The 26,974-nt window shown below is 43.5% G+C and overlaps 1 protein-coding gene and 1 non-coding gene across 2 annotated transcripts in view; one reads left to right on the top strand and one right to left on the bottom strand.

Annotated features, from left to right (window-relative positions):
• CANX (calnexin) overlaps window positions 1–26,654 on the bottom strand; it is a 49,979-nt gene extending 23,325 nt beyond the window's left edge. Inside the window, exons 1-4 of the mRNA XM_007527119.3 lie at window positions 26,480–26,654; window positions 2,045–2,221; window positions 1,387–1,460; window positions 267–325 (exon numbers count right to left, since the gene is read on the bottom strand). Coding sequence (XP_007527181.1) covers window positions 267–325; window positions 1,387–1,460; window positions 2,045–2,218 — 307 coding nt within the window. The 5' untranslated portion in view covers window positions 2,219–2,221; window positions 26,480–26,654. The remainder of the gene's footprint in view (window positions 1–266; window positions 326–1,386; window positions 1,461–2,044; window positions 2,222–26,479) is intronic.
• LOC132540610 (small nucleolar RNA SNORD35) lies at window positions 12,013–12,099 on the top strand. The gene has a single exon (XR_009551801.1). It is a non-coding gene; the product is annotated as a small nucleolar RNA SNORD35 (small nucleolar RNA).
• Window positions 26,655–26,974: the final 320 nt, after the last annotated feature.

Raw genomic sequence — 26,974 nt, 5'->3', positions numbered from 1 at the left:
TCCACTCAATTATATCTCTGATGGTCTTTGAAACAATAAACCCCCAAACATATGCCTAGAGAAGAACATTCATTTTCAATATATATTAACTTAGGGTAGATTATCTTTCTATTTTATGACACAAAGCAAACATTAAGTAGATCCAACCTTGTAAAATACAATGGGACACACAACAATGGCCAAACTTTCAAGAAAAAGTGCTGAAATGCGTCATTCTTTTCAAAACTTCTATCTGCTATTATATCTAAATCACATGGAACTCTCACCGTCATATTTGGAAATTTCATCATCAGTGTCATCTTTCTTAGCTTTGGATAAAATCCACCTGTAATTAAGACAAACCCTCAAATTAAGATCCAAAAGATAGCTGATCTGTGAAAACAATGCATCAACTAAAGGAACAGGATCCTCTATCCAGTTCTTCTTAGCCTAGTTTATACTCTATACTTTGAAGTTTTAATTTTTTTTATATTTTTATTTAATTTATTTATTCCCTTTTGTTGCCCTTGTTGTTTTATTGTTGTAGTTATTATTGTTGTTGTCGTCGTTGTTGGATAGGACAGAGAGAAACGGAGAGAGGAGGGGAAGATAGAGAGGGGGAGAGAAAGACAGACACCTGCAGACCTGCTTCACCGCCTGTGAAGCGACTCCCCTGCAGGTGGGGAGCCGGGGTTCGAACCGGGATCCTTATGCTGGTCCTTGTGCTTTGCGCCACCTGCGCTTAACCCGCTGCGCTACAGCCCGACTCCCTGAAGTTTTAATTTTATCTCTCAGTAATCATAGACTATATTCAATGGACAAGCATAAGAAAAAAGTGCCACAGTCCTGAAATAACTCCAGAAAAATTAAAAAGAAAAATAATTCTCAGAGGAAAAAAATCTAGGGTAGAGATGATAAAAATGCATAAGTAAAACTCTATGTTCTAAAAGACTGTTTCTTTTCCTGGGGTCCAGGAGGTGAAGCATTGGACTCTCAAGAGTCACGTCTTGAGTTCAATCCCTGGCAGCACATGTACCAAAATGATGTCTTGTTCTTTCTCTCTCTCTCCTACTATCTCATTAATAAATAAAATCTTAAAAAAATAAAAATAAAAACAAATAAATAAATAGTGGTCCAGGAGGTGGCACAGTGGATAAAGCACTGGACTCTCAAGCATGAGGTCTTAAGTTCAATCCCCAGAAGCACATGTACCAGAATGATGTCTGGTTCCTTCTCTCTCCTCCTATCTTTCTCATAAATAAATAAATAAAAGGTTGTTTTCCTAAATGGGCACAAAACAGATATTCTATCATATCAAGTACTATCCAAAGAGGGATCTCCTTTTTAGTTTATCTGGTTTACACGATGGCTGCCTCTTAAGATTTTTTTCCCTTAATGAACACTTACCCTGAAAGAGTTCCTCTATCAAAGGAATCAGCAAAGTATACTTCCCCTGTAGGAATTGGAGCTTTGTAGGTGACCTGCATTAAACATGAAAATGAGTTAAGAATTAAGAAATTTTCAAGCCCAAGAGGTGGTGCAATGGCTGACAGCTGACTTTTAAGCTGGGGTTCTGAGTCTGATCCCCAACACTGCAAGTGCCAGAGTGGTGCTCTCTCTCATTTACCTCATAAATAGAAACAAATCTTTTAAAAAAAAAAAAAAAAAAGATTTTTTTTCAGCAATATTCCTGTCTTAGAATTCTGTGGTCCAAGAGATGGTGCAGTGGACCGTAAGCATGAGGTCCAGAATTCAATCCCCAGCAGCACATGTACTAGAGTGATGTGTGGTTCTTTCTCGGCTATCATTAATAAATAAAATCTTTTTTAAAAAAAGAAAAATAATCTACTTCTATTTACTTGCTTTCAGTTAGTTATCACCAAACTCTAATGGCTGGATATAAAACGAGTCTTTGACAGGACGGAACAAATAAGATCAATGCCTGAGACATCAATGAAGGACTTTTGCAAACTCTGCTTTCCCTTTATAAAAAGAATCCAAGTTGGCCTTCATCCTTTGCTGATCTCAAGAGGTAAAATGAAGAGATTCAAAGACTGCTTCAAACCTTTGGAGATGGAGGAGTGCTGGCATCTGGTTTGGCTTTGGAGTCTTCCACCTCTTCAATGACATCGTCAAGGTCATCCTCGATATCAATCATATCATCATCATGTCCCTCATGAGCCAGGACGGCAGTTGTTACGAGAGCCAAAAACACACACAGCAACCACTTCCCTCCCATGATCTACAGAGGAAAACAATAAAGTAACTTAAATATGCATCATCACCTCCAGTTAGCAAATGTAATAACATGCCCTCCCATGTAGAATTCAAGTGTTCTTTTTTTTTAATATTTATTTTATTTATTTATTCCCTTTTGTTGCCCTTGTTTTATTGTTGTAGTTATTATTGTTGTTGTCGTTGTTGGATAGGACAGAGAGAAATGGAGAGAGGAGGGGAAGACAGAGAGGAGGAGAGAAAGATAGACACCTGCAGACCTGCTTCACCGCCTGTGAAGTGACTCCCCTGCAGGTGGGGAGCCGGGTTTCAAACCGGGATCCTTATGCTGGTCCTTGTGCTTGAATTCAAGTGTTCTAATCAGAGCTAAATGGAACTTCATTCCCTTCTTTTTATCCCCTTTTTTTTATTTTACTATGAAACAGCATTTTATTTTACAAATCAAATGAGCCCAAAGAAATTAAGCTTTCTTAAAATCAGGTAATAAAAATTTCCAATTTCAAGAAAATACCAAAACTCAAAGATCAGCTATCCCCATATAGAATCCCATGTTGTTTACCCATATCTGGAATATTAAATACTGTTGGTATGCTTCTAAAAACCCCTTCTGTCTCATTAGTTTAATCCCCCCTGCTTAACACTATTCTATTTACATAACCATGTCATTCTATTTACATAACCTCTGTTAACAAGCACCACCCTCCCTCCAGGGCATTGGTGGTTCAGTGGTAGAATTCTTGCCTGCTCCACCCCCTCTCCTTGTCATACCCTGATTTTCACCAGTCACTTTTCTCTCCACCCTTTCTGCGTTGCATCCTGTTCCCACCCTACTGGGCTAGTATATTTATAAGGACAAGATTGTAGTTTTGAGTTTAGCTTAGCTTAGGTTGGTATAGATTGTGCTGCGTCCTGCATGAATAAAGAGATACTGCGTACAACCCAGCCATGAGTCCCGGGTCGTCTAGTGAAGCCAGCCCAGCGAAGACAACAAAATACAATCCTGCATCAATCTTGCATCTCTAAGAGTGTTACAATGGACAAAGCTCCCTCTTTGTGTATTAATTTATAACAAGTCCTCAACAGTCTGGTAGACGGTGTAGCAAGTAGAGCACTAAACTTGCAAGCTTGAGGTGTTAAGTTCAATCACCATCACCACATATGCCAATGTGAACCTTGCCGGCTAGCTTCTGAAACTTTGACTCTAACTCCCTTAACTGGACAACACTTTACTAGCACAGTGGCCAGCCATGGCTGAGAGTCTTATGGAGGCCAGTGCCTGTATAGGTTTCCTCAGGGGGACTCCAAGTTCTTCTCACAACCCAAGGGTCTGTCTGCACGCTAGACAGATTCAGTGGTATGTCAACCTGAACCAGTCAGAGTGATTGAAGGTACTCTGTCTAAGGTTAGTTCCTGAAGAGTCAACCACCTGAGACCCCAAAGTCTAATAAGCAGATTGGACAATGAATAATTATAAATAGCTGTTTGATATTAGAAGTATTTTGGGTCTATAAATCTCAATGATGTTTTTCAATCAGAAATTATGCACAGGAGCTTAACAACTGATTGTCTCAATTAGCCTATGGTCATTTCACTTAAAGTTAGTTTCCAAGAACCTATCTCTACAATTAAGTTAGTGCAGACTTATAGTACTTTAAGCTTTCTTTTTTTACAAAAATGATATTGCTTGATTTATTTTGTAATTTATTACTTTTATATGATAGATCGATAGATCTATTATGATACAGAAATAGGCTGAGCGAAGGGCAGAGGGAAAGAAACACATATAGTAGTGGTCCAGGAGGTGGTGTAATGGATAAAGCATTGGACTCTCAAGCATGAGGTCCTGATTTCAATCCCCGGCAGCACATGTACCAGAGTGATGTCTGGTTCTCTCTCTCTCATAAATAAATAAATAAATAAATAAATGAAAGAAACACCTATAGTGTGCTCCACCACTCATGAAGCTTCTCCCCAACAAGGGGGAGGGCGGTTTGAACTCTGGTCCTTGAGCATGGTAACCTACACACTTCACTAGCTGCATCACTGCCCTGAGCTCTTATTTATTTATTTCTCTTTTTCTTTTCTTTTACCAGAGCACTGCTCAGCTCTAGCTTACAGTGGTAGTGGGGTAGGTTGGGGGATTGAACCTAGAACTTCAGAGCCTCAGTCTCTTTGCATAAACATCATGCTATCTACCCACTGAGCCTGTATTTTATAATTACCTTGTTTTTATAGCAGATACTCAGGGGTTGGAGTGGGTGCTTTCCAAGAATTATAGAACTAAAGGTGTAAAAGTGGAGCCACATGGATGGGTGAGGTAATTTAGGGCCACTAAACTACACTCATTTAAGGTGAATTATTTTGGCCTCAAGTTTACAATGGATATCTTTATTTCTCAGGCAAAATCCCAACAAAAAGGGCTCCTTCATGAACTCAGATGGCCCAATTCATAATGATGCCTCTCATTTTGACCAAGTACAATTCTAGAAAAAAAAATGCAAATCAAATTATCCTAAAACTGAATCTAACGCCAAATTCAACATAAATGCTATAATCCTTTTATGAAAATATCATTTGATGGTATTTATTTGATTTATATATCCTGGATTGTGCTCACAAAATGAATGAAGGCAAAGTCCACTGCTAAGCATTTATTAGGTAGTACAAAAAATAAAAAGTGCTAAATAAAATCATTCATCAAGTCTCCTAGGGTTGGTATTGGTTTTAAACAAAACTCTCAATGTCAACATTCTGCCATGGTTTCTGACACACTTAAGAAACACTGTTAACCTTTTCATTTATTCTGTGTCTCAACTATCAAAACAATATGTACACTGCTTCTCAAATTTGGGTGTGTACCAGTATCAGACTTGTTACAACAGATCTCAGACTCTAGGTCTGGGCAGGGCCTAGCCAGGAGTCCCACTTTAACAGCCACTGGTTAGAGTTCATGAACTGTTCATCTGTGTTCTGTTCTCCAGTTTGAAAAGTACATACAAAAAGAAAATTATTTTTTAATATTTATTTTCTTTTTGTTGCCCTTGTTTTACTGTTGCTGTAGTTACTGATGTCATCGTTGCTGCATAGGCAAGAGAGAAATGGAGAGAGGACGGGAAGAGAGGGGGAGAGAATGATAACACACCTGCAGACCTGCTTCACTGCTTGTGAAGCGACTCCCCTGCAGGTGGGGAGCCGGGGGGCTCAAACCAGGATCCTCATGCCGATCCTTGCGCTTTGCACCACGTGCGCTTAACCCACTGCTTAACCACACGACTCCTAGAAAATTATTTTGTTTTCTTCCTTTTATATTTATTTATTTCCTTTTGTTGCCCTCGTTTTATTGTTGTAGTTAATACTGATATTGTTGGATAGGACAGAGAGAAATGGAGAGAAGAGGGGAAGACAGAAAGGGGGAGAGAAAGACACCTGCAGATCTGCTTCACCGCCTGTGAAGCAACTGCCCTGCAGGTGGGAGCCAGGGGCTCGAACCGGGATCCTTATGCCGGTACTTGCGCTTTGTACCACGTGCACTTAACCTGCTGCGCTACTGCCTGACTCCCCAGAAAATTATTTTTAATTACCACTGGGGCTTGGTGCTGGCAGTATAAATTCAGTTGGCATTTTTCCTTTCTTTTTTTCTTTTCTTCCTTTTCTTTTTTAAGTTATTATTATTTATTTTCCCTTTTGTTGCCCTTGTTTTGTTGTTGTTGATGTTGTCATCATTGTTGGATAGGACAGAGAGAAATGGAGAGAGGAGAGGAAGACAAAGAGGGGGAGAGAAAGACAGACACCTGCAGACCTGCTTCACCACCTGTGAAGTGACTCCCCTGCAGGTGGGGAGCTGGGGGCTTGAACCGGGATCCTTATGCCGGTTCTTGTGCTTTGCGCCACCTGTGCTTAACCCACTACATTACTGCCCGACTCCCTTCTTTTTCCTTTTTAAAGATTTTATTTATTGGGCAGGGGTAGATAGCATAATGATTATGCAAAGAGACTCAAGTCTGAGGCTCCAAAGTCCCAGATTCAATCCCCTGCACCTCCATAAACCAGCTGAACAGTGCTTTGGTTAAAAAAAATAATAATTTATTCATGAAAAAGATAAGAGGAGAGAAAGAACCAGACATCACTCTGGTACATGTGTTGCCGGGGATTGAACTCAGGGCCTCATGCTTGAGAGTTCAATGCTTTATTCATTGTGCCACCTCCCAGACCACTTCTTTTTTTCTTTTCTATTTTATTTGATAGGACAGACAGAAATTGAGAGGGGGTGGGGAGATAAGAGTGGCAGAAAGAATATAAGATAACTGCAGACCTGATTCACAGCTTGTGAAGCATCCCCTCTGCAGGTGGGGAGTGGGGGCTTGAACCCAGATCCTTGCTCATGGTGATGCATGCACTCAACCTACCCCACCCCTCAAATTTATATATACAATTTATTTTGGATAGAGGCATAGAAGTTGGAAGGATGGGTAGACAGAGAAAGAGATGCGAAGATGAGAGACACCTGCACCACTTGTGAAGGTTTCACCCTACAGGTGAGGACGGGGCCTGAACCTGCGTCCTTGCACACTGGAATGTGTGCATTCAAGCAGGTGCATCACCACCTGGGCATCCAAATATATATATTGTCTTTTTGCCCCGAGGGTTATTGCTGGGGCACAGTGCCTGCACAGATTCACTGCTCCTGGAGGCTGTTTTTCCCCTTTTGTTGCCCTTGTCTTTTTTTTTTTTTTTTTTTTTTTTTCTATTTCTTTATTGGGGAATTAATGTTGTGCATTCAACAGTAAATACAATAGTTTGTACATGCATAACATTCCCAGTTTCCCATTTAACAATACACCCCCACTATGTCATTTATCATCCTTCATGGACCTGTATTCTCCCCACCCACCCACTCCCACCCCAGAGTCTTTTACTTTGGTGCGATATGCCAATTCCATTTCAGGTTCTACTTGTGAGCCTTTGTTTTTTTATTGTTGTAGTTATTAGTGTTATTGATGTCGTCGTTGTTAGATAAGACAGAAATAGAGAGAGGAGGGGAAGACAGAGAGGGGGAGAGAAAGACAGACACCTGCAGACCTGCTTCACCGCCTGTGAAGCGACTCCCCTGCAGGTGGGGAGCCAGGGGCTCGAACAGGGATTCTTATGCTGGTCCTTGCGCTTTGTGCCATTGAGCGGAACCTGCTGTGCAACTGCCCGATCCCCCCCCAAATATTTTTTTCATGGAAACTTTCATGAAAAAAATACCCTTGGGAGTTGAGTGGTCGCGCAGTGGGTTAAGTGCACGTGGCACAAAGTACAAGGACAGGCATAAGGATCCTGGTTCAGGCCCTCAGCTCAACAACAACTACAGCAACAATAAAAAAAATAAAAACGGCAACAAAAGGGAAAATAAATATTTAAAAGGGGGGGGAACCGGGTGGTGGTGCACCTGGTTGAGTGCACATGTTACAGTGCTCGAGGACTTGGGTTCGAGCCTCCGGTCTCCACCTGCAGAGGGAAAGCTTTGCAAGTGGTGAAGCAGGGCTGCAGGTATCTCTCTAGCTCCCTCTCTATCTCCCGTACCCTCTTGATTTCTGGTTGTCTCCATTCAATAAAGATAAAAAATAATAATAATAAACTACCATCATTCTGCCCCCCCCCCAAAAAAAAAAAAGCACTGCTCAGCTCTAGCTTGGGGTGGTTCTGGGGATTGAACCAGCAGCTCTGGAGCCTCAGACATGACAGTCTCTTTGTGTAATCATTATGCTATTTCCTCTACCAACCCCCCACATTATATTTCAGACATTAGGAACTAAGATTTAGGCAGGGGAGATATTGTAATGGTAATACAAAAGATTTTCATGCCTGACACTCCAATGTCCCAAGTTCAATCATCAGAACCACCCTAATCCTTGCTTTGGTTTTAAAAAAAGGGGTGCAGGCAGAAAATTAAGAATTAGTGAAATAACCTACTCTTTATCACAACCAGGGCTTGGGCAAGAGAGACAACATAATGGTTGTACAAAAGGCTTTCTTTGATGCCTGAAGCTCTGAGGTCAGTTCAGCCCCCAGCACGGCCATATACCAAGTTCTCTGGTCGTTCTCTCTCTGCATTTCTCTCATTAAAATAAATAAATGCTCTGGGAGGTGGCGCAGTGGATAACGCATTGGATTCTCAAGCATGAGGTCCTGAGTTCGATCCTGGCAGCACATGTTCCAGAGTGATGTCTGGTTCTTTCTCTCCTCCTATCTTCCTCATGAATGAATAAGTAAATTTAAAAATAAATAAATAAATAAGGGAGTCTAGTGGTAGCATAGCGGTTAAGCGCACGTGGCGCAAAGCACAAGAACCAGTGGAAGGATCCTGGTTCGAGCCCCCAGCTCCCCACCTACAGGGGAGTCGCTTCACATGCAGTGAGGTAGGTCTGCAGATGTCTTTCTCTCCCCCTCTCCATCTTCCCTTCATCTTTCCATTTCTCTCTGTCCTATCCAACAGCAATGACAGCAATAGAAACAATAATAGTATCTACAACAACGATAAAACAAGCAGGGCAACAAAAGGGGGGAAAAAGCCTCCAGGAGCAGTGGATTCATGGTGCAGGCACTGAGCCCCAGCAATAACCCTGGAGGCAAAAAATAAATGAATAAGTAAATAAGTAAAATATTTATATAATAAAGGGGAACCATGGTTTCTATTTCTATTCCACCAGACAAAGAGTCACTGTGTGGTTGAACACAGGTGTGACAGAGACAGAGCTGAGGTGGGTCTGGTGAAGGAGGGAGCTGCTGCAGCACAGCCGGCCCAGGTTGATGGCTCAGGGCAGCTAGGAAAAGAGGCATCCACTGGGGAGAGGAAGGAAGACAGCTTTAGGTGGGAGAAGGTTCCTGGTCTATCAGAAACCACACAGGCAGGCAGGCAGGCAGGCTTCTGGAAAACTTTGCAAACGCACTTCTCTCCCACTACATGGGCACTCATCCATTACTGTCACCTGCACAGAAGGCTGTGGGGGAACCAATACAGCCAAACCACCACAATGAACCGATAGATTTGAAGAGCTGTGCACTTACATACCCCAGTCTTAACCTCGGTGATTTCCCCTACTTCCATAGAAATGCTACCATCAATAACAGTCCCATATATTCTAGTTCAAATAATCACCACTAAGTCACTTTAGTCATTGCACTAAAAGGACAAGGGAAGTTGCAGGATTATGTTTTCTAGAGGAAAGCACAACAGAGAACTGAGGTGATCATAATTCAACGAAGTGTTTTTACATACAAGATCAAAAGCAAGATGTAGGAATAACACTAGTTACACTGGATTTCAATAAAGTTAAAAACAATTCTGTGAACGACTTCAGCAATTTAGAAGACAAATGAGACAAAAAAATTATATGTAAAATGTGTCTGCTAAGGGACCATTTTCCAAAATATACAAAGAATTCATCAGTCAACCATCAATTAAAAAAAAAAAAAAAAGCCTAAGGACAAGAAGTCAGGCAGTTCAGCCTCTGAAGAGCCTCTACATGCAGCCCTGAGTCCCCACGTCATCCTACTGCTGAGCAGTGCTCTGGTCCTCTTTTTTCATCTTTCTTATTCGCAGTAAGATCTCAACAGTTATTTCACCAAAGAAAGATACTCAGATGAAAAATAAGCAACGGTTATGCAAAGACTTTCAGGCCTAAGGCACCAAAGATCCCAGGGTCAGTCCCCAACACCCCATAAGTCAGAGCTAAGCAGCTCTGGTAAAAATAGCAGCAGCAAACAGCAGGTGGTGCAAAGTGCAAGGACCGGCTTAAGGATCCTGGTTCCAGGTCCCAGCTCTCCACCTGCAGAGGGTTCGCTTCACAAGCGGTGAAGCAGGTCTGCAGGTGTCAATCTTTCTCTCCCCGTCTTCCCCTCCTGTCTCCTTTTCTCTCCAACACGACCTATCCAACAACGACATCAATAACAACAATAATTACAACAATATAACAAGGGCAACAAAAAGGAATAAATAAATATTGCAACTGCAAATTAAAACAATGAAATACCAAACGGGAGCCGGGTGGTAGCACAATGGGCTAAGCACACATGGCACAAAGCACAAGGACTGGTGGAGGGATCCTGGTTCAAGCCCCTGGCTCCCCACCTGCAGGAGGGTTGCTTTACAAGCGGTGAAACAGGTCTACAGGTGCCTATCTTTCTCTCCCCCTCTGTCTTCCCCATTCTATTTCTCTCTGTCCTATCCAACAACGACAATAATAACCAGAACAACAAGGGCAACATGCCCCTAAAAGTAAATAAAACATACCTGCAAGGTTAGGTAAAGACTACCAGGTATTTTCATTCACGGCTGGTGAAAATGCAAAACAATATGGTCATGTCTGAAACACAGTCTGGCAGTTTCTTACAAAGGTAAATGTAATCTTAACGTATAAATTGACAACTGTACTCCTATGGGACTAATGTATGAGCTGAAAGCTTATGAAAGCACACACACAAAAAAAATGCATGCAGATATTTATAGCAGCTTTACAATCCTGTTCACATCACAGAAACAAGCTATCAAACTACCAAAAGGCTTTCATGAAATCTTAAATGCATATAGCTAAATTAAAGAAGCTAGTCTGAAATGCTGCATAATTCCAGTTCTGTGACTTTCTGAAGAAGGCAAGACTATAGCTACAGTTAAGAGACCTTACCTAGCCAGACGCTGGGAGAGGCAGTCTGTTGGATTGCTGAGCACAGGGGAGTTCTATTCTGTATGTGGCTACAACAATGGATACATGGCAGCATACATTTGTCAAATACCCATAAAACTTTAAAGCCCAGAGAGTGAGTCTTAAGGTATAAAAATTTAAACATTCACTTAGGTCGAGTGATCCAAGGATAGCATGCCGAAGATGACAAGGCAATCTAACTGGATTACAAATACATGAAGTAACCTCAGGGAGTGGGAAAGACACTGACCTAAGCCACTCTAAGGAAGCAAATCTGCTAAAGCAGACTGCACAAAAGCACATCTCTAGTTGATGAGGAGAAAACTGAGGGGCACTGAGAGGCATCTGTACATTCTCCCCAAGACTGGCTTCTCCGGGTACCTCCCAAGCCCCCAGAAGTGTACACAGTCTCCAAGGGCTGGTGCCCTGAATGCAGGTTCTGTCTGCTAAACTGAATGAATGAAAAAATACTAATAGTTGTTAAATGCTCAGATTTGTTTTTGTATTATGTTAAATATCAGAATTATCTTAGAATTTAAAAGACTTCCTAATTAATATGGTCCAGGAGATGGCATAGTGGATAAAGTATTGGACTCTCAAGCATGAGGTCCTGAGTTCAATCCCTGGCAGCACATGTACCAGAGTGATGTCTGGTTCTCTCTCCTCCTATCTTTCTCATTAATAAATAAATAAAATCTTAAAAAAAAAAAAAAGACTTCTTAATTAATGTGAGAGTGAAACAGACCATTTCTCTGGCGTACTGGCATATTCAATCCCCAGGATCAATTTTTTTTTCTTTTTTGCCCTCCAGGGTTATTGCTGGGACTCAGTGCTGGCATCATGAATCCACTGCTCCTAGCAGCCATTTTTTTCCATCTTATTGGATAGAACAGAGAGAAATTGAGAGGAGGGGAGATGGTGGCACACCTAGTACTAAGCCCAAGGACCAGTACAAAGACCTGGGTTCAGGCCCCTGATCCCCACCTGCAGAGGGAAAGCTTAATGAGTGGTGAAGCAGGGCTGCAGATGTCTCTCTCTTTCTTTACCTCTCCCTCCTCTCTCAATTTCTCTGTCTCTACCCAATAATAACTAAAAAAATATTTAAAAAAAAAAGGGCAGGTGATGGTTTACTCTCACAATGGTCTGTGAATGCCAGTGAAGGCGATGCCTAAAATGCCAATGGCTCAGCTGATGCCAGGAGGAAAAAAAAAAAAGAGGAAGACACCTGCAGATCTGCTTTATTTGTAAAACATCCTCTCCCCACAGACCGGATGCCAGGGGCCCAAACCAGGATCCTTTTGCTGGTCCTTATACTTAGTACTATGTGCACGTAACTGGGGGCACTACCGCTCAGCCCCCATCAATCTTGAGGCCCCAGATCTGCAAACCCAGCATTCTAGCCACAACCATCTCCCTTGCCACTGTTTTGGGTTTTTTAAATCTTGTGACTTTTTAATCTTTATAAACAAGAAAGGAAGAAAAAAAACCAGCATCAGTTTGGCATATATGATGTCAAGGATCAAACCTGGAATCTCAGTGTCTCAAGTTCAGCACTGAACCCACTAAACCAAATCCTGAGGTGAACTGATGTTTTTGTGACCAGAAATGTTACAGGAACACTTGTTTGCATAAATTAGTCTACAGTAAAAAATCAGTTTTGTTATATGCCATGTCAGCAAGGTGGAGACAGGCTGCATATGCATATTGGAATGGTAAGGGGGTGTGGCCACTTCCACCACTAAGTGTAGGAATTTACTGATAAAATAAAGAAGTTAAACTACATAGTAATGAGCAAAAGTTGGAGACATCAGTATGAATGCCTGCTTAGCTTGTAACAGTCATACGTTTATAGATTATGTGCCCGTAGACCACTTAGTAAGCACACTGGCCTTTTCTTGCTGTCAGCAGAGAATGCCTAGCATAAACTAAACAATAGCAGGATACTACAGTACCAACAACTTGGCATTTATTGTGGACAAAGGAGCCGCTCCTTGGAAAATGGCTGACTGTAGGATTTGGAACAGGAAATACGTAAGATGTGTCGAGAACATCTCTAGCTCTCTCTCTCTCTCTCTCTCTGAGGGGCTGGAATGATAGATAGCATAATGGTTATTCAAAGAGACGTTCATGTCTTCTGGCTCACAGGTTCAATCCCCAACCACAGCTGAGCTGGTCTCACTGTATCTTTCTGCATCTCTCATTAAAATAAGTGAGTAAAATATCAAAAAAAAAAAAAAAAAAAAGCAAAATAACTTCACAATACTGCAACCTGGCCAGGGCAACTTGAACAGTGCTAACTCCATGTAATAAAGTGTTACCTTTGTCTTCCTCCTCCAAATTCCTATTCCCCAGTCTAGTCATGAGGGAAACTAACAAGTCTTAATAGGGAAACACTGGACAAGAAAAAACTGATCTGTAGCCCTCAGTCATTTTTAATGTCAGTCATTAAAAATCAGGATAGTCTTATGAAAACTGTCATAGCCAAGGGAAGCCCATGGATGATGACTAAATGTAAAGTGGTGTCCTGGAACAGAGAAAAATACATCAGGTAAAAACAAAAAATTTGAATACAATGTGGACTTCAGGTAATAATTACACAATATAGGTTCACTAACTGGGATTGATGATTTTTTTTATTTGAACCTGACCTTTTAAAAAAAATTTTATTTTCCCTTTTGTTGTCTTTTTATTGTTGTTGTAGTTATTATTGTTGTTGGATAGGACAGAGAGAAATGGAGAGAGGAGGGGAAGGGGGGAGAGAGATAGACACCTGCAGACCTGCTTCACTGCCTGTGAAAGGACTCCCCTGCAGGTGGGGAGCTGGGGGCTGGAACCGGGATCCTTATGCGGGTCCTTATCAGGTGTGGTAGGCCTCACCTTCCCAGCCCCATCATGCTACCTGTATTCCAAGCAGCTCTTCCCAGGCACCATATTCCCTCGAGTTCTCTACTTGCCAGCTCTCCCCAGGCCAAGCTTCCCTGCATTTCTGAGTGCCTTGGAGCAGTCCGGCCCCTCTGCTGTTTTCTCTGCTTCAAAGTCGTTTGCTTGCAGCACCTCATCTTCTGGTTTTCTTTGAGAAGCCATTTTCTCTCTCATCATGTTTTATCACTGTTGCCTTAAACTCTACAGCAGACTCCCTCTGAGATAGCTAGGATGCAACATCGGACTGTTGTACTCTTCCAAGCTAGCCCACAGTGGACCTCTTAAATTCCTGTCTCAGCAAAATGACAAACTACCACAGGCACGGATCTCCAGGAGAGACAGCAACTTTTAAAAAAAAACCTAAACCTTTGTGGTCCGGGAGGTGGCACAGTGATAAGGCTTTGGAATCTCAAGCATGAGATCCTGAGTTCGATACCCAGAAGCATTTGTGCCAAAGTGATGTATGGTTCTTTCTCTCTCCTCCTATCTTTCTCATAAATAAATAAAATCTTCAACAACAACAACCAAAAAAAAAAAAAAAGTGATCTGGTAGGTGGCGTAGTGATAAAGTTTTGGACTCTCAAGCATGAGGTCCTGAGTTTGATCCTCGGCAGCACATGTGCCAGAGTGATGTCTGCTTCTTTCTCTCTCCTCCTACCTTTCTCAGAAATAAATAAATAAAATCTTTAAAAAAAAAAAAAAATCAAACCCAAACATCTTCTTTTTTTAATTTATTTTATTTCCTTTTGTTGCCCTTGTTGTTTTATTGTTGTAGTTATTATTATTGTTGTTGTTGTTGGATAGGACAGAGAGAAATGGAGAGAGGGAGGGGAAGACAGAGAGGAGGAGAGAAAGATAGACACCTGCAGACCTGCTTCACCGCCTGTGAAGCGACTCCCCTGCAGGTGGGGAGCCGGGGTTCGAACCGGGATCCTTATGCCGGTCCTTGTGCTTTGCGCCACCTGCGCTTAACCCGCTGTGCTACAGCCTGACTCCCAACATCTTCGTTTTAAATATTTATTGATTTCTTTTGTTGACCTTGATGTTTTATTGTTGTAGTTACTGATGTCGTTGTTGGATAGGACAGAGAGAAATCGAAAGAAGAAAGGAAGACAGAGGGGGAGAGAAAGAGAGAGACACCTGCAGACGGGCTTCACCGCTTATAAAGCAACTCCCCCTGCAGGTGGGGAACCGAGGGCTAGAACTGGGATAATTACACCGGGCCTTGTGGTTTGTGCCGCCAGCGCTTAACCTGCTGCACTACTGCCTGACTCCCACCAATCATTTAACATCTAAATCTATTTAAATAGACATACTAAATGAATAAATACATAGAGGGTGCCAGGTGGTGGCGCACATGGTTGAGCACATATGTTACAGTGCACAGGGACCCAGGTTTGAGCCTCTGGTCCCCATTTGCAGGGGGAAAGCTGTGCTTAAGGTGTCCCTCTGTCTATCTCCCTCTTCCCTCTCAATTTCTGACTGATTCTATCCAATAAATAAATAAAGATAAAAATTTAAAAAAAGGGAGTCAGGCAGTAGCACAGCGAGTTAAGCGCACATGGTGCAAAGCACAAGGCCGGGCATAAGGATCCCAGTTCGAGCCCCGGCTGCCCAACCACAGGGGAGTCGCTTCACAGGCAGTGAAGCAGGTCTGCAGGCGTCTTTCTCTCCCCCTCTCTGTCTTCCTCTCTTCTTTCGATTTCTCTCTGTCCTATCCAACAATGACAACATCAATAGCTACAAGAGTAACTACAATGGGAGTAGGGCGGTAGTGCAGCGGGTTAAGCGTAGGTGGCCCAAAGCACAAGGACCGGTGTAAGGATCCCGGTTCAGGCCCTGGATCCCCACCTGCAGGGGAGTCGCTTCACAGGCAGTGAAGCAGGTCTGTAGGTGTCTGTCTTTCTCTCCACTTCTCTGTCTCCTCTCTTCATTTCTCCCTGTCCTATCCAACAATGACATCAACAACAATAAAACAATGGCAACAAAAGGGAATAAAAACAAAAGGGAATAAATAATTTTTTTTTTAAATGTGAATGTGGGCTTAGGTCTAATGACAGCCCTTAATGCCAGTGAAGGCTATGTCAACAAAACCAGTGTTAGCAGGACTAACACTCTATGCTCCTGCTCCGATTTCTACTGATCTAGCACTTAATCTAAAAATAAAACCGCCAGTCCTAGGGTCTCAAGAATTGAGCAGACTGATAGCCTTTAAATACTTATCTTCATCAATAAATCCTTCAACTGGACCTTTGACAATAATGTTCATGACTTCTAACCTCCTCTGGATCTCTTATGTTATTAAAAAGGAAAAAAAAATTCCATGACCATTTCTTGGAGTGCCAGCTGGGACTGCAGGAATTTGTAATTACCAAAGGGCTAAGGAAGAAAATCCACGATTCCTGTCAGAACCCTTGGCTTATACTGGGCACTAATTGAATATTTGCTGATAGTCTGCAATTCTAGGAAGGCCAACTGAATAGCAAACATTCAGAAAACAATCGGCAATTTTCTTTTTCTAGATGAAAGGTGACCTTGTATATATTTGGCCAAGTTTTCAGATTTTATGAATATGTTGTATTATTAGCCCTAGAAGTCAACACATGGACCCAGGTTCAATCTCTCAGCCTCCTCACCTGCAGGAAGGAAACCTCACAAGTGGTGAAACAGTGCTGCTGGTATCTCTCTTCCCCTATCTCTAGTCTCTTCTCAAATTTCTGTCTCTATCCAAAATAAAAAATTGAAAGAAAAAAAAAGTCCTAACACTGAACAAAGTTTTGGTACTATGGTTTTTTTCCCCCTCTTTCTATGCCTGCTGTGATTTTTCTATCTGAAAACTAAACTTTTAAGACATGAGAAGGCCAGGGCTATATATAGGCACAGTAGCTATACAAAAGACGTTCATGCCTGAGGCACCTACGTCTCAAGTTCAATCCCTAGCACCACATGAACCAAAGTTGAGTAATGTTCTAGTAAAAGAAAAGAAAATCATAAAATTGCACAGAATTAGGGGGTCGGGCAGTGGCACAGCAGATTAAGCGTAGGTGACTCGGAGCTCATGGACTGGCATAAGGATCCTGGTTCAAGCCCCTGGCTCCCTACCTGCAGGGGTTGGGAGGGCTTCGCTTCACAGATGGTGTAGCAGGTCTGCAGCAGGTGTCTGTCTAGCTTTCTCTCCCCGTCTTCCCCTCCTCTCTCCATTTCTCTCGGTCCTATCCAACAACAACAATAATCATCGCAACAATGACACAAGGGCCCCAAAATGGAAAAAAAATGGCCTCCAAGAGCAGAGGATCCGTGGTGCACGCACTGAGCCCCAGCAATAACCCTGAAGGCAAAAAACAAATAAAAAATAAATGGGAGTCAGGCAGTAGCGCAGCGGGTTAAGCACACGTGGCGCAAAGCTCAAGGACTGGCGTAAGTATCCTGGTTTGAGCCCCCGGAACCCCACCTGCAGGGGAGTCGCTTCACAGGCAGTGAAACAGGTCTGCAGGTGTCTTTCTCTCTCCTCCTCTCAGTCTTCCCCTCCTCCCTCCATCCAATCTAACAACAATATCAACAACAACAATAACTACAACAACAATGAAAAACAAGGACAACAAAAGGGGAAAATAAATATTTTAAAAACTAAATTAAAAAAATAAATTGTACAGAATTAAATGCATACATACAAATGCATATAAAACTGAGACTTAAATAAAGGTTGCTAACTGTACCAATGTCAAGTTCTGGGATTGACACAGTACTTTAAATGACTAGGTAAAATGTTGCCATGGGGGAAGCTGGGTGATAGGTAGAAGAGGCCTCTGTACTATTTTTGCAACTTACTGCAGGTATGTAATTATTTCAAAATTAAAAGCTTTTTTTCTTCTTAATGTACTGCTGGATCAGTAAAGATGGTCTTGATCCAAGTTGCCTGGAAACCAATTTGAAATGTGCCTGATCCTCTAAAGCACTATTAGGAAGACCCAGAAATAGGAGGTCCACATGAAACCTGAACTTGATGCAGTAAAGGCTACCTTTTAAAAAAAAAAAAAAAAAAATATATATATATATATATATATATATATATATATATAAAACAAGGGCAACAAAAGGGAAAATAAATATTTTAAAATTTTTAAATATATATTTTACGTATTTATTGGCGAGACAGAGAAATCTACAAGGCAGGGGAAGATAGAGGGAGCGAGACATGTCTGTCCTGCACGGCTCGTGAAGCTTCGCCCTGCAGGAAGGGACAGACGCACCACCACCTAGCCCTATCTCCCTTTTCAATTAATGTAAGTTTTGTTTTCTGTAATCAGTTATAGCTATCTCTCTTCCAGGATCAGAAAAGTGCCCTCTGGGATCACATAGTAAATGCACAGGAGCCAGATGTATGCTTATTTACTACATACACTTATAATGTAATTGATTTGTGGCCGACCTCCCAATTTTCCCAAGACAGATCATAAAGTCCAGCTCTCATAAAGTCTTTTTTTTGGAGTGGGGGTGTCATCTCTGAAACCTCACCATTCTAGGCTATTTTACTAGTCCAGAAAGAATATTCAAGGGGGCTGAGTGGTGGTGCATCCAACTGAGTGAACATAGTACTAAGTGCAAAGACCTGCACAAGGATCCGGGTTTAAGACCCTGCCTCCCCACCTCCAGGGGAGAAGCTTCACAAGCAGCGAAGCAGGTCTGCAGGCATCTATCTTTCTCCCTATCTTCCCCTCCTTTCTCAATTTCTAGCCTATAGAATAAAATGGCCGCCAGCAGCAGTGGATTCTTAGTCACCAAGCCCTGGCAATAACCCTAGAGGCAAAAAGGGGGGCAGCAGGAGGTAGCACAGTGGGTTAACCACACAGGGCGCAAAGCACAAGGACTGGCGTAAGGATCCCTGTTCAAAGGAGGTCTCGAAACTTTACATCAGGCTCAACCTGACGCTGTTGACTGGCTACAGAAGAAGGGCAAACGCTAGAAGAAGAAGGATCCCTGTTCCAGCCCCTGGCTCCCCACCTGCAGGGGGGTGGCCTCACAGGCGGTGAAGCAGGTCTGCAGGTGTCTTTCTCTCCCTCTCTCTGTCTTCCCCTCCTCTTTCCATTTCTCTCTGTCCTATCCAACAACAATAACTACAACCATAAACAAGGGCAACAAAAGGGGGAAATGGCCTCCAGGAGCAGTGGATTCATAAGGCAGGCACCAAGCCCCAGCAATAATCCTGGAGGCAGAGAAAGAGAGAGAGAGAGAGAGCACCTGGGGGTGGGAGTGGGAAATGCTGCCCCCCAGAATAGTGCACTTCACCATCATGCACAGGAACACAGGTTCAAGCTCCCAGACACCATGTGGGAGCACTGCAGAAAAGAAACATTGAAAGCAGTGAAGCAGTGCTGTGGTGTCGCTGTCTCTTTCTCTGGAAAAACAAAGAAAATAGATGGGAATGGTGCAGTAATGCAGATGTACAGCCCCAGCAAAGTCCTGGCCAAAAAGTAAAAAGAGCATCAAATCTCCTCACTTTCACTATTTCAGTCCACTTTCAACCTTTTTGTTTGTTCAGTGGTTTATGAGATTATAAAATAATGGGGTACAGCACAGGACAAAGTGTTGGTCCCATGTTTGATCCTGGCATTGCATGTCTCTCTCCTCTCTCATTTAATCTTTAAGTCAAATGAAACTGCAGGACACTTCCATGCCACACACCCACCCAAGTTCTATGCCTCCATTCACTTTTTTAATTTGTACATCCATAGTGGCCCAGGAGATAGAGCACAGAGGCTACAAGCAGAACTCACCAAGCCTCCAGGAGACTTTTTTGCCTGCTTTATAAGCTTAACAGTACTTCCTACTGATGCAAAGGCTTGTCCTAAAAATATAAAAAGGTAACGCAGGTGACAACTCACTGGGTAGGCCACCTACCTAATGCTCAGCCCAGGTTTAAGCCCTGACAACACACAGAAGATGCTGCCACACTGGAGGCAGCTCAGGTACTGTGGCTCTTCCCTTCTCTGAATTAAAGTATCTGAGAGAAGTGAAATCATGCATGTGCAATACCCTAGCTCCACAAAAGGAAGTATCAGAGTCCACTACTTCACAGGTATGCACAAATGGCTTTTTTGCCACCCAGTATAGCCACAGTAAATATTTTCTTTTTTTTTAAATTTATTTATTTATAAGAAAGATAGGAGAGAGAAAGTAGCAGACATCACTCTGGCACATGTGCTGCCGGGGATTGAACTCGGGACCTCATGCTTGAGAGTCCAAAGCTTTATCATAGCGCCACCTCCCGGACCACTTTTTTTTTAAAGAATTTATTTATGGGAGTCGGGCAGTAGCGCAGTGGGTTAAGCTCACATGGCGCAAAGCACAAGGATCAGCATAGGTATCCCAGCTCGAGCCCCCGGCTCCCCACCTGCAGAGGAGTCACTTCACAAGTGGTGAAGCAGGTCTGCAGTTATCTCTTTCTTTCCTCCTATCTGGATTTCTCTCGGTCCTATCCAACAATGACATCAATAACAACAATAATAACTACAATAAAAATACAATAAAAAAAAGAATTTATCGGGAGTTGGTGGTAGCGCAGCGGGTTAAGTACACTTGGCGCAAAGGGCAAGGACCAGCATAAGGATCTTGGTTCGAGCCCCTCTGCTCTCCACCTACAGGGGAGTCACTTCACAAGTGGTGAAGCAGGTGTGTATGCGTCTATCTTTCTCTCCCCATCTTTCCCTCCTCTCTTCATTTCTCTCTGTCCTATCCAACAACAACATCAATAACAACAATAATTACAACAATAAAAAGACAAGGGTAAAAAAAAAAAAAAAAAAAGACAAGGGTAACAAAAGGGAAAATAAAATAAATATGCACCACCTCCCAGACCATTGAATACATTTTCAATTGTCAAGAACCCATGCCTGCAGTGTTGCAAGCTTTTAAAAAGTTGATTAAAATAAAGAGATGAAAGGAAAACACCACCGAACACTGCTCAGCTCTGACTTATGTTGGCGCAAGGTACTGAACATGGGACCTGGGAGTCCCAGTCCTAACAGTTGTTTGCATAACCTCTATGTTATCTCCCCACACCCCAAAGCTGAGTGATTTTACATAACAAGAAAAACTTGCAAAAAAAAAAAAAAGAAAAACTTGCTTCCCCCCCCCCCCCAATTACACTGTATAGCTTCTTTTCCTTGTAATGGTGTGTGTGTGTATGTGTGCATTTGGGTATGGAAATATCCATGTTTAACTGAGGTTTTTTTTTTTTTTTTTTTTTTTTAATGAGAAAGATAGGCGAGAGAAAGAATCAAACATCACTCTGGCACATGTGCTGCCGGGGATCCAACTCAGGACCTCATGTTTGAGAGTCCAAAGCTTTACCACTCAGACCACCTCCCAGACCACTTTTTTTTTTTAATCCTAGCAAAAATACCTTCATAAATTTTCCTAAATTAACTGCTGGTTAACAATTTGTTCTCTACATGCATTCTGAAAAGAAAGTTCACATTATCCTTTTTTAATTTTCATTTTAAAGAGACAATTTTTTATAGAGATAATTGGAGAGGGAAGGGGGCTTGAGAGACAGAGCCACTTATAGCACTGCTTCGCCGCTCATAAAGCTTCCTCTCTGCACCGGGGACAGGAGGTAGGGTTGAACCCAGACCCTTGTGCATGGTAAAATGTATGCCCTACCAGATGCATTACCTCCTGGCCCTGTTCATATTACTTTACTATGCATACTGAGTAATGCCAACAAAACTTCAACTGAAGACAAAATTGCCTGACAGACATTTTGCATGGAATTATAGCAAATCCAGATAACTATTTAGATCAACATTAGAAATGAACCAACATTCAGTATCTATTCAGGAAAAAAAGGTATTATTTACCATTGTAATACCAGAACTGAGGAATGCTCTGGCCTCTCCCTGTGTATCTCTCACTGAAATAAAATATCTTTAAGGGAGCCAGGTAGTGGCGCAGTGGGTTAAGCGCACATGGCACAAAGCACATAATGGTAAATCCCCATTCAAGCCCTTGGTTCCCCACCTGCAGAGGAAATCGCTTCACAGGCAGTGAAGCAGGTCTGCAGGTGTCTCTTTCTCTCCCCGTCTTCCCCTCCTCTCTCCATTTCTCTCTGTCCTATCCAACACGACAGTAATAACAACGATAAACAAGAGCAACAACAAAAGGAAAAAAAAAAATTTTAAGTGGTCTGGGAGATGGAGTAGTGGATGAAGCACTGGACTCTCAAGTATGAGATCTCAAGTTCAATCCCTGGCAGCACATGTACCAGAGTGATATCTGGTTCTTCCTCTATCTTTCTCATTAATAAGTAAATAAAATCTTTAAAATACATATATTCTTTAAAATAAGAGATGAAGCAGCAGTCTATCATTCATATAAGCCATCTATTCATATGTATACAAATAAAATCTTCCCAATGTCACGTCTTGTGGAGTCTGGATAGTATACATGATCTAATTTATTCCTGAAAAGAACCCCAGACTTTTTTTTTTTTTTATATTTATTTTATTTGATAGAACAAAGAGAAACTGAGAGGGGAAGGGGAACAAGAGAGACACTTAGAGCACTGCTTTACCAATCATGAAGTTTCCTCCCTGCAGGCTTCAACGTGGATCTTTACACCTGTTAACGTGTGCTCAAGAGGATGCACCACTGCTCGGTCCCATCAGGAAGCTCTATCACCCACATTTGACACAGGGAGAAACTAAGCCTAAAATAAATTGCATACTCCATCCAAGGTAGCAGACACTTATTCATGTTTATGAGCAGCAAGTCAGAACGTCACAGTCCCTTGTTAACTTGGCACACTGAGTGAATTACTAGCCTCCCAGTCTCTGTCTTCAGCAATACAATGAGAGTAACACTACTAGTCTGGGCACAAGAAGTGATAAAGACAGTATCTGGCTCACAATGTGTGCTCGATATGAACAGTGGCTTCTGCTACCACTAGGAACTGCCCAGGTGTCACTTAAGTTATAATGGCTTTAAAACTGAATCTTAAGCCAAACCAATTACAAATTGTAAAGGAATCACTTGGGAAGTTGATTCCAGTTTCTGATAAATCTTCTTACTACTAATTTATCTTCTGGTTTTATCACAGCTATACCTAGTTAAATCTAATTTTTTAATAACACCTAAGGTGATTTTCCCTGAGCACTTTTATTTACTTATTTATGAGAAAGAAAGGAGAGAGACAAAGTACCAGACTTCACTCTGGTACATGTGCTGTCAGGGAGCGAACTCAGGACCTCATGCTTGAGAGTCCAACACTTTATGCACTATGCCACCTCCCAGAACACTCCCCAAGTACCTTTCTGCTATGAACTGAGTATATTTAACATGTGACTACAACAGCATACTGAGGATTCCTGACACTCTTTTAAATACTTACTTTAATGAGGGGGGAAAGACACCGGGGATAGAACCTGTGACCTCAGAGTCTCATTTAAGTCTTCTGCATGACCACTAGGCTGTCTCCCCAGCTCATTCTCAAAACTCTCATCCAAGAGCCATGATGAAGGACTTGCAAACATGAACCAACAGGTTCAACTGTAAGCATGGCATTTACAACATAAATGAATCTTCAATAACTGTGCTTAAAAGTCATATCTGTTGTGTGATAAGTGGATAAAACATTGAACTTCCCGGTAGTGCAGTTGGTTAAGCGCAGGTGGAAAAGCACAAAGGACCTGGCAGGGGAGTTGCTTCACAGGCGGTGAAGCAGGTCTGCAGGTGTCTTTCTCTGCCCCCCCCCCATTTCTCTGTCCTATCTAACAACATCAATAACGACAATAACTACAACAATGAAAAACAACAAGGGCAACAAAAGGGAAAATAAGTACATATAAAAAAATTTTTAATTCAACTTTCAAGCTTAAGGTCCCAAGTTTAATCCCTGGGATGGCCATGTACCAGAGTGGTGCTCTGGTTCTCTTTCTCTATCCCTCATAAATCTTAAAGAGAAATAAAAAAGGAGGGGGGTGTTGGCACACCCACTTGAATATGTAGTGCTGCAGGTGTCTCTCTTCCTCTTTCTACCTCTATCTTCCCTTCCCGTTAATGCCTGTTCTCCCATGAGGTGTACACGTTATAACCATGTCAGATCCTCTTGTGGTTTTCTAGAAATGGTTATGAACTGCAACTTTTTAAAATATTTATGTATTCCTTTTTGTTGCCCTTGTTGTTTTAATTATTGTTCTTACTGGATAGAACAGAGAGAAATGGAGAGAGAAGGGGAAGACAAAGAGGGGGAGAGAAAGACAGACACCTGCAGACCTGCTTCACTGCTTGTGAAGCGACTTCCCTGTAGGTGGGGGAGCTGGGGGCTCGAACCAGGATCCTTATGCCAGTCCTTGAGCTTTGTGCCACCTGCACTTAACCCACTGTGCTACCACCTGACTCCCCACTTTTTTTTTTTTCTTTAACCAGAGCACTGCTCAGCTCTGGTTTATGGTGGTGAGGGAGACTAAACCTGGGACTTTGAAGCCTCAGGCATGAGAATCTCTTTGCATAACTATTATGCTGTCTACCCTGTCCCCCACTTCTTCTATTTGTACTTGACCCCTTTCAAAGCAGTTTTGTGTTCACCATTCTGTTTTTCCCACCCAGCAGCTCCCTAATGGGTTAAAGAACCCAGGAGACTTCTCACCTCCATTTTAGATGTGGAAAACCATGCTGAGCCTGTGGTGAAGTATACCAACTGTCCCTTCACAGGGCCAAGTAAACTGTGACTCCAGAGATCAGTGAGTGGCATGACCGCCAAAAAGGTAGCAAGGACCCTGAGAGATAAAGTGCTAGTTCAACTGTGGAGTTTAGATAGTAAGGTGGGGAGGGACGCTGACACCAATCTTCTGATAAGCTGGACCATCTACTGGTTGTGCGACATTCACTCTAGTACGTGGTGCACCCAGGTTGGTGCAAAGGTGAACTCCACACAGCTTTACCTCTGCTCCAAGTAAAATTACAGCCAATGTAATTGGCAGTGGTTCCACCCAGGACCCAGACATGGCTGGACAAAAAAAAAAAAAAAAAAACTGACACAGGATGATTTTAGAGATGAATATGGTCTTCCCTCAAAAAAACCTATCGGGAGTCGGGCTATAGCGCAGCGGGTTAAGCGCAAAGCACAAGGACCGGCATAAGGATCCCGGTTCGAGCCCCCGGCTCCCCATCTGCAGGGGAGTCGCTTCACAGGCGGTGAAGCAGGTCTGCAGGTGTCTGTCTTTCTCTCCCCCTCTGTCTTCCCCTCCTCTCTCCATTTCTCTCTGTCCTATCCAACAACGACAACAACAATAATAATAACTATAACAATAAAAAACAACAAGGGCAACAAAAGGGAATAAATAAATAATAAAATAAATATTAAAAAAAGAGAGAAAAAACCTCTTACTACTCAAAAATAAATTTAAAATGTTCCATTTCTTAAATTAAGAGTAGTTCACCTTTGTTCTCCCAACCTTTTAATGTTCAGCTCTGCCTAACTTCCCTCAACCAGCATTCACGTGTGTCATGCTCAGCAGTTAAAACCAGCTTCTTCCTCCCATGGCCATTAAGTGACTTCAGGTCCTTGGAAAGGGAACTTCACCAATATCCAAAGAGTAGGATGTGTCAGTGCCTGTGGACCAGAAAGCACTTCGGATGGTGGTAATTAATTGCAATCATTATTTATCACAGCAGTCCAGGTCGAGCAGACTTTCCTGCCCCCATTAGTTTCTGAACCTCCGAACTGAATGATAAGGACGCCATCATGGCATTACTGATGTTCACAAAGGTTCGGTGGGTTGCCCAAATTCACAGGAAAATCTATGATGAAGAAATTGGGGGGGGGGGGGGGTTTGCCTTCACCACCAGGCAAAAATAAATATCTGCCTAGCCCTCCCTTTTGGGGCTGTAAAATTAATCGCATGACCTTGGACCAGTCACTTCACCGCTCCGGTGCTGGGTTTCCTCCAACCATAAAAAGACCTGCCCACACCGAGTTCTTTTTTTTCGGGGATGGGGGGATGGGTTCGCTTCCCTGCTTTGAATGTCTGGTTTATTTCTGGCCGGATGAACCCATATCCCAGAATAAGAGTGAACATGTTCAGACTGATTTTTTTTTTTTTAACCAGAGCACTGCTCAGCTCTAGCTTATGGTGGTGTGGGGGATTGAACCTAGGACTTGTGAGCCTCAGGCATTAAAGTCTCTTTGCATAACCATTATGCTATACCCCCACCTCAGACTGAACTTTTTTTTTTTTTTCGTTTATGCAAGCGCTGCGTGTTCTAGCACCTACTCCTGCCTGGTCAGCGTGCGAGGGGCCGGTCGTCATCTCCCAGCCCCGGAGCCAGAGCCCCCGGCCGGCTCTCGCGCCCCCTGCGCCGGGGAGCAGCGGCCCACCCCGGCGCCGCCTGCAGCAAAGGCCCGAGAAAGCTCTAGAAGCCAAGCCGGGGGCGGCAGCTCGCTCCCCAGAGGTCAAGGGAGCCTCCAGGGCGCCTGCCACGTCTCCGGATCCCGGCAGCTCGGCCCGGGCCTCGGTCCCCAGGCCCGGCGCCCCGGGTTCGGGCCTCACCTCTGCCGTCCTCGCGTCCAGCCGAGCCCCCGGCCTAGGCCCCGCCCGGCCCCGCCGCCGCGCCACCGGAGTCCGCGCAGGCCCCGCGCCGCGCACCGGCCCCCGTCTCACCTCAAGCCTCCCGGGACTGCCGGCGGCGCTCGCGCCTGCTCCCGCCCGCACACCTGGCCCCGCGCTGCAGTGGAGACAGCGGCGGAGACGGCTAGACCGTCACGTGCCGCAGAAGCAAGAGGCCTCGGCCCGCGCCGCCGCCGCGCGAGCCAGCCCCGCCGCACCAAGCCCGGCCCCGCGTCCGCCCCTCGCTCCTCAGTAGCTGCGGCCTCCGCCAAGTCCCGCCCTGGCGCGCGAACCCCGGGATCCGCTTGGCCCACGCAGCCATCGCTCTACGCACCTTCCCATACGCCCCCTAGGGCTATTCTTCGTGGAGCGTGCCTATTGGTCGGCTGCGAGGCAGGAAGTGACAGGTGATTGGGTGGGCGGGAGAGGACGGAGTCTGGGCTCGCGGGCGCGCGCGTCCCGGGGCGGGGCTGGCCGGGCGGCGGTCCTGCGCCGCGCTGCCCTGGTGACTTAGTGGGCTTGCTGCCCGGCCTTCCTCGTTGTCTATAC

This window comes from Erinaceus europaeus, chromosome 9, assembly GCF_950295315.1.
Source record: "Erinaceus europaeus chromosome 9, mEriEur2.1, whole genome shotgun sequence".
NCBI classification, from domain to species: domain Eukaryota; kingdom Metazoa; phylum Chordata; class Mammalia; order Eulipotyphla; family Erinaceidae; genus Erinaceus; species Erinaceus europaeus.
The sequence above is the reverse complement of the archived record's forward strand: the minus strand, read 5'-3'. Positions and strand labels throughout refer to the sequence as shown.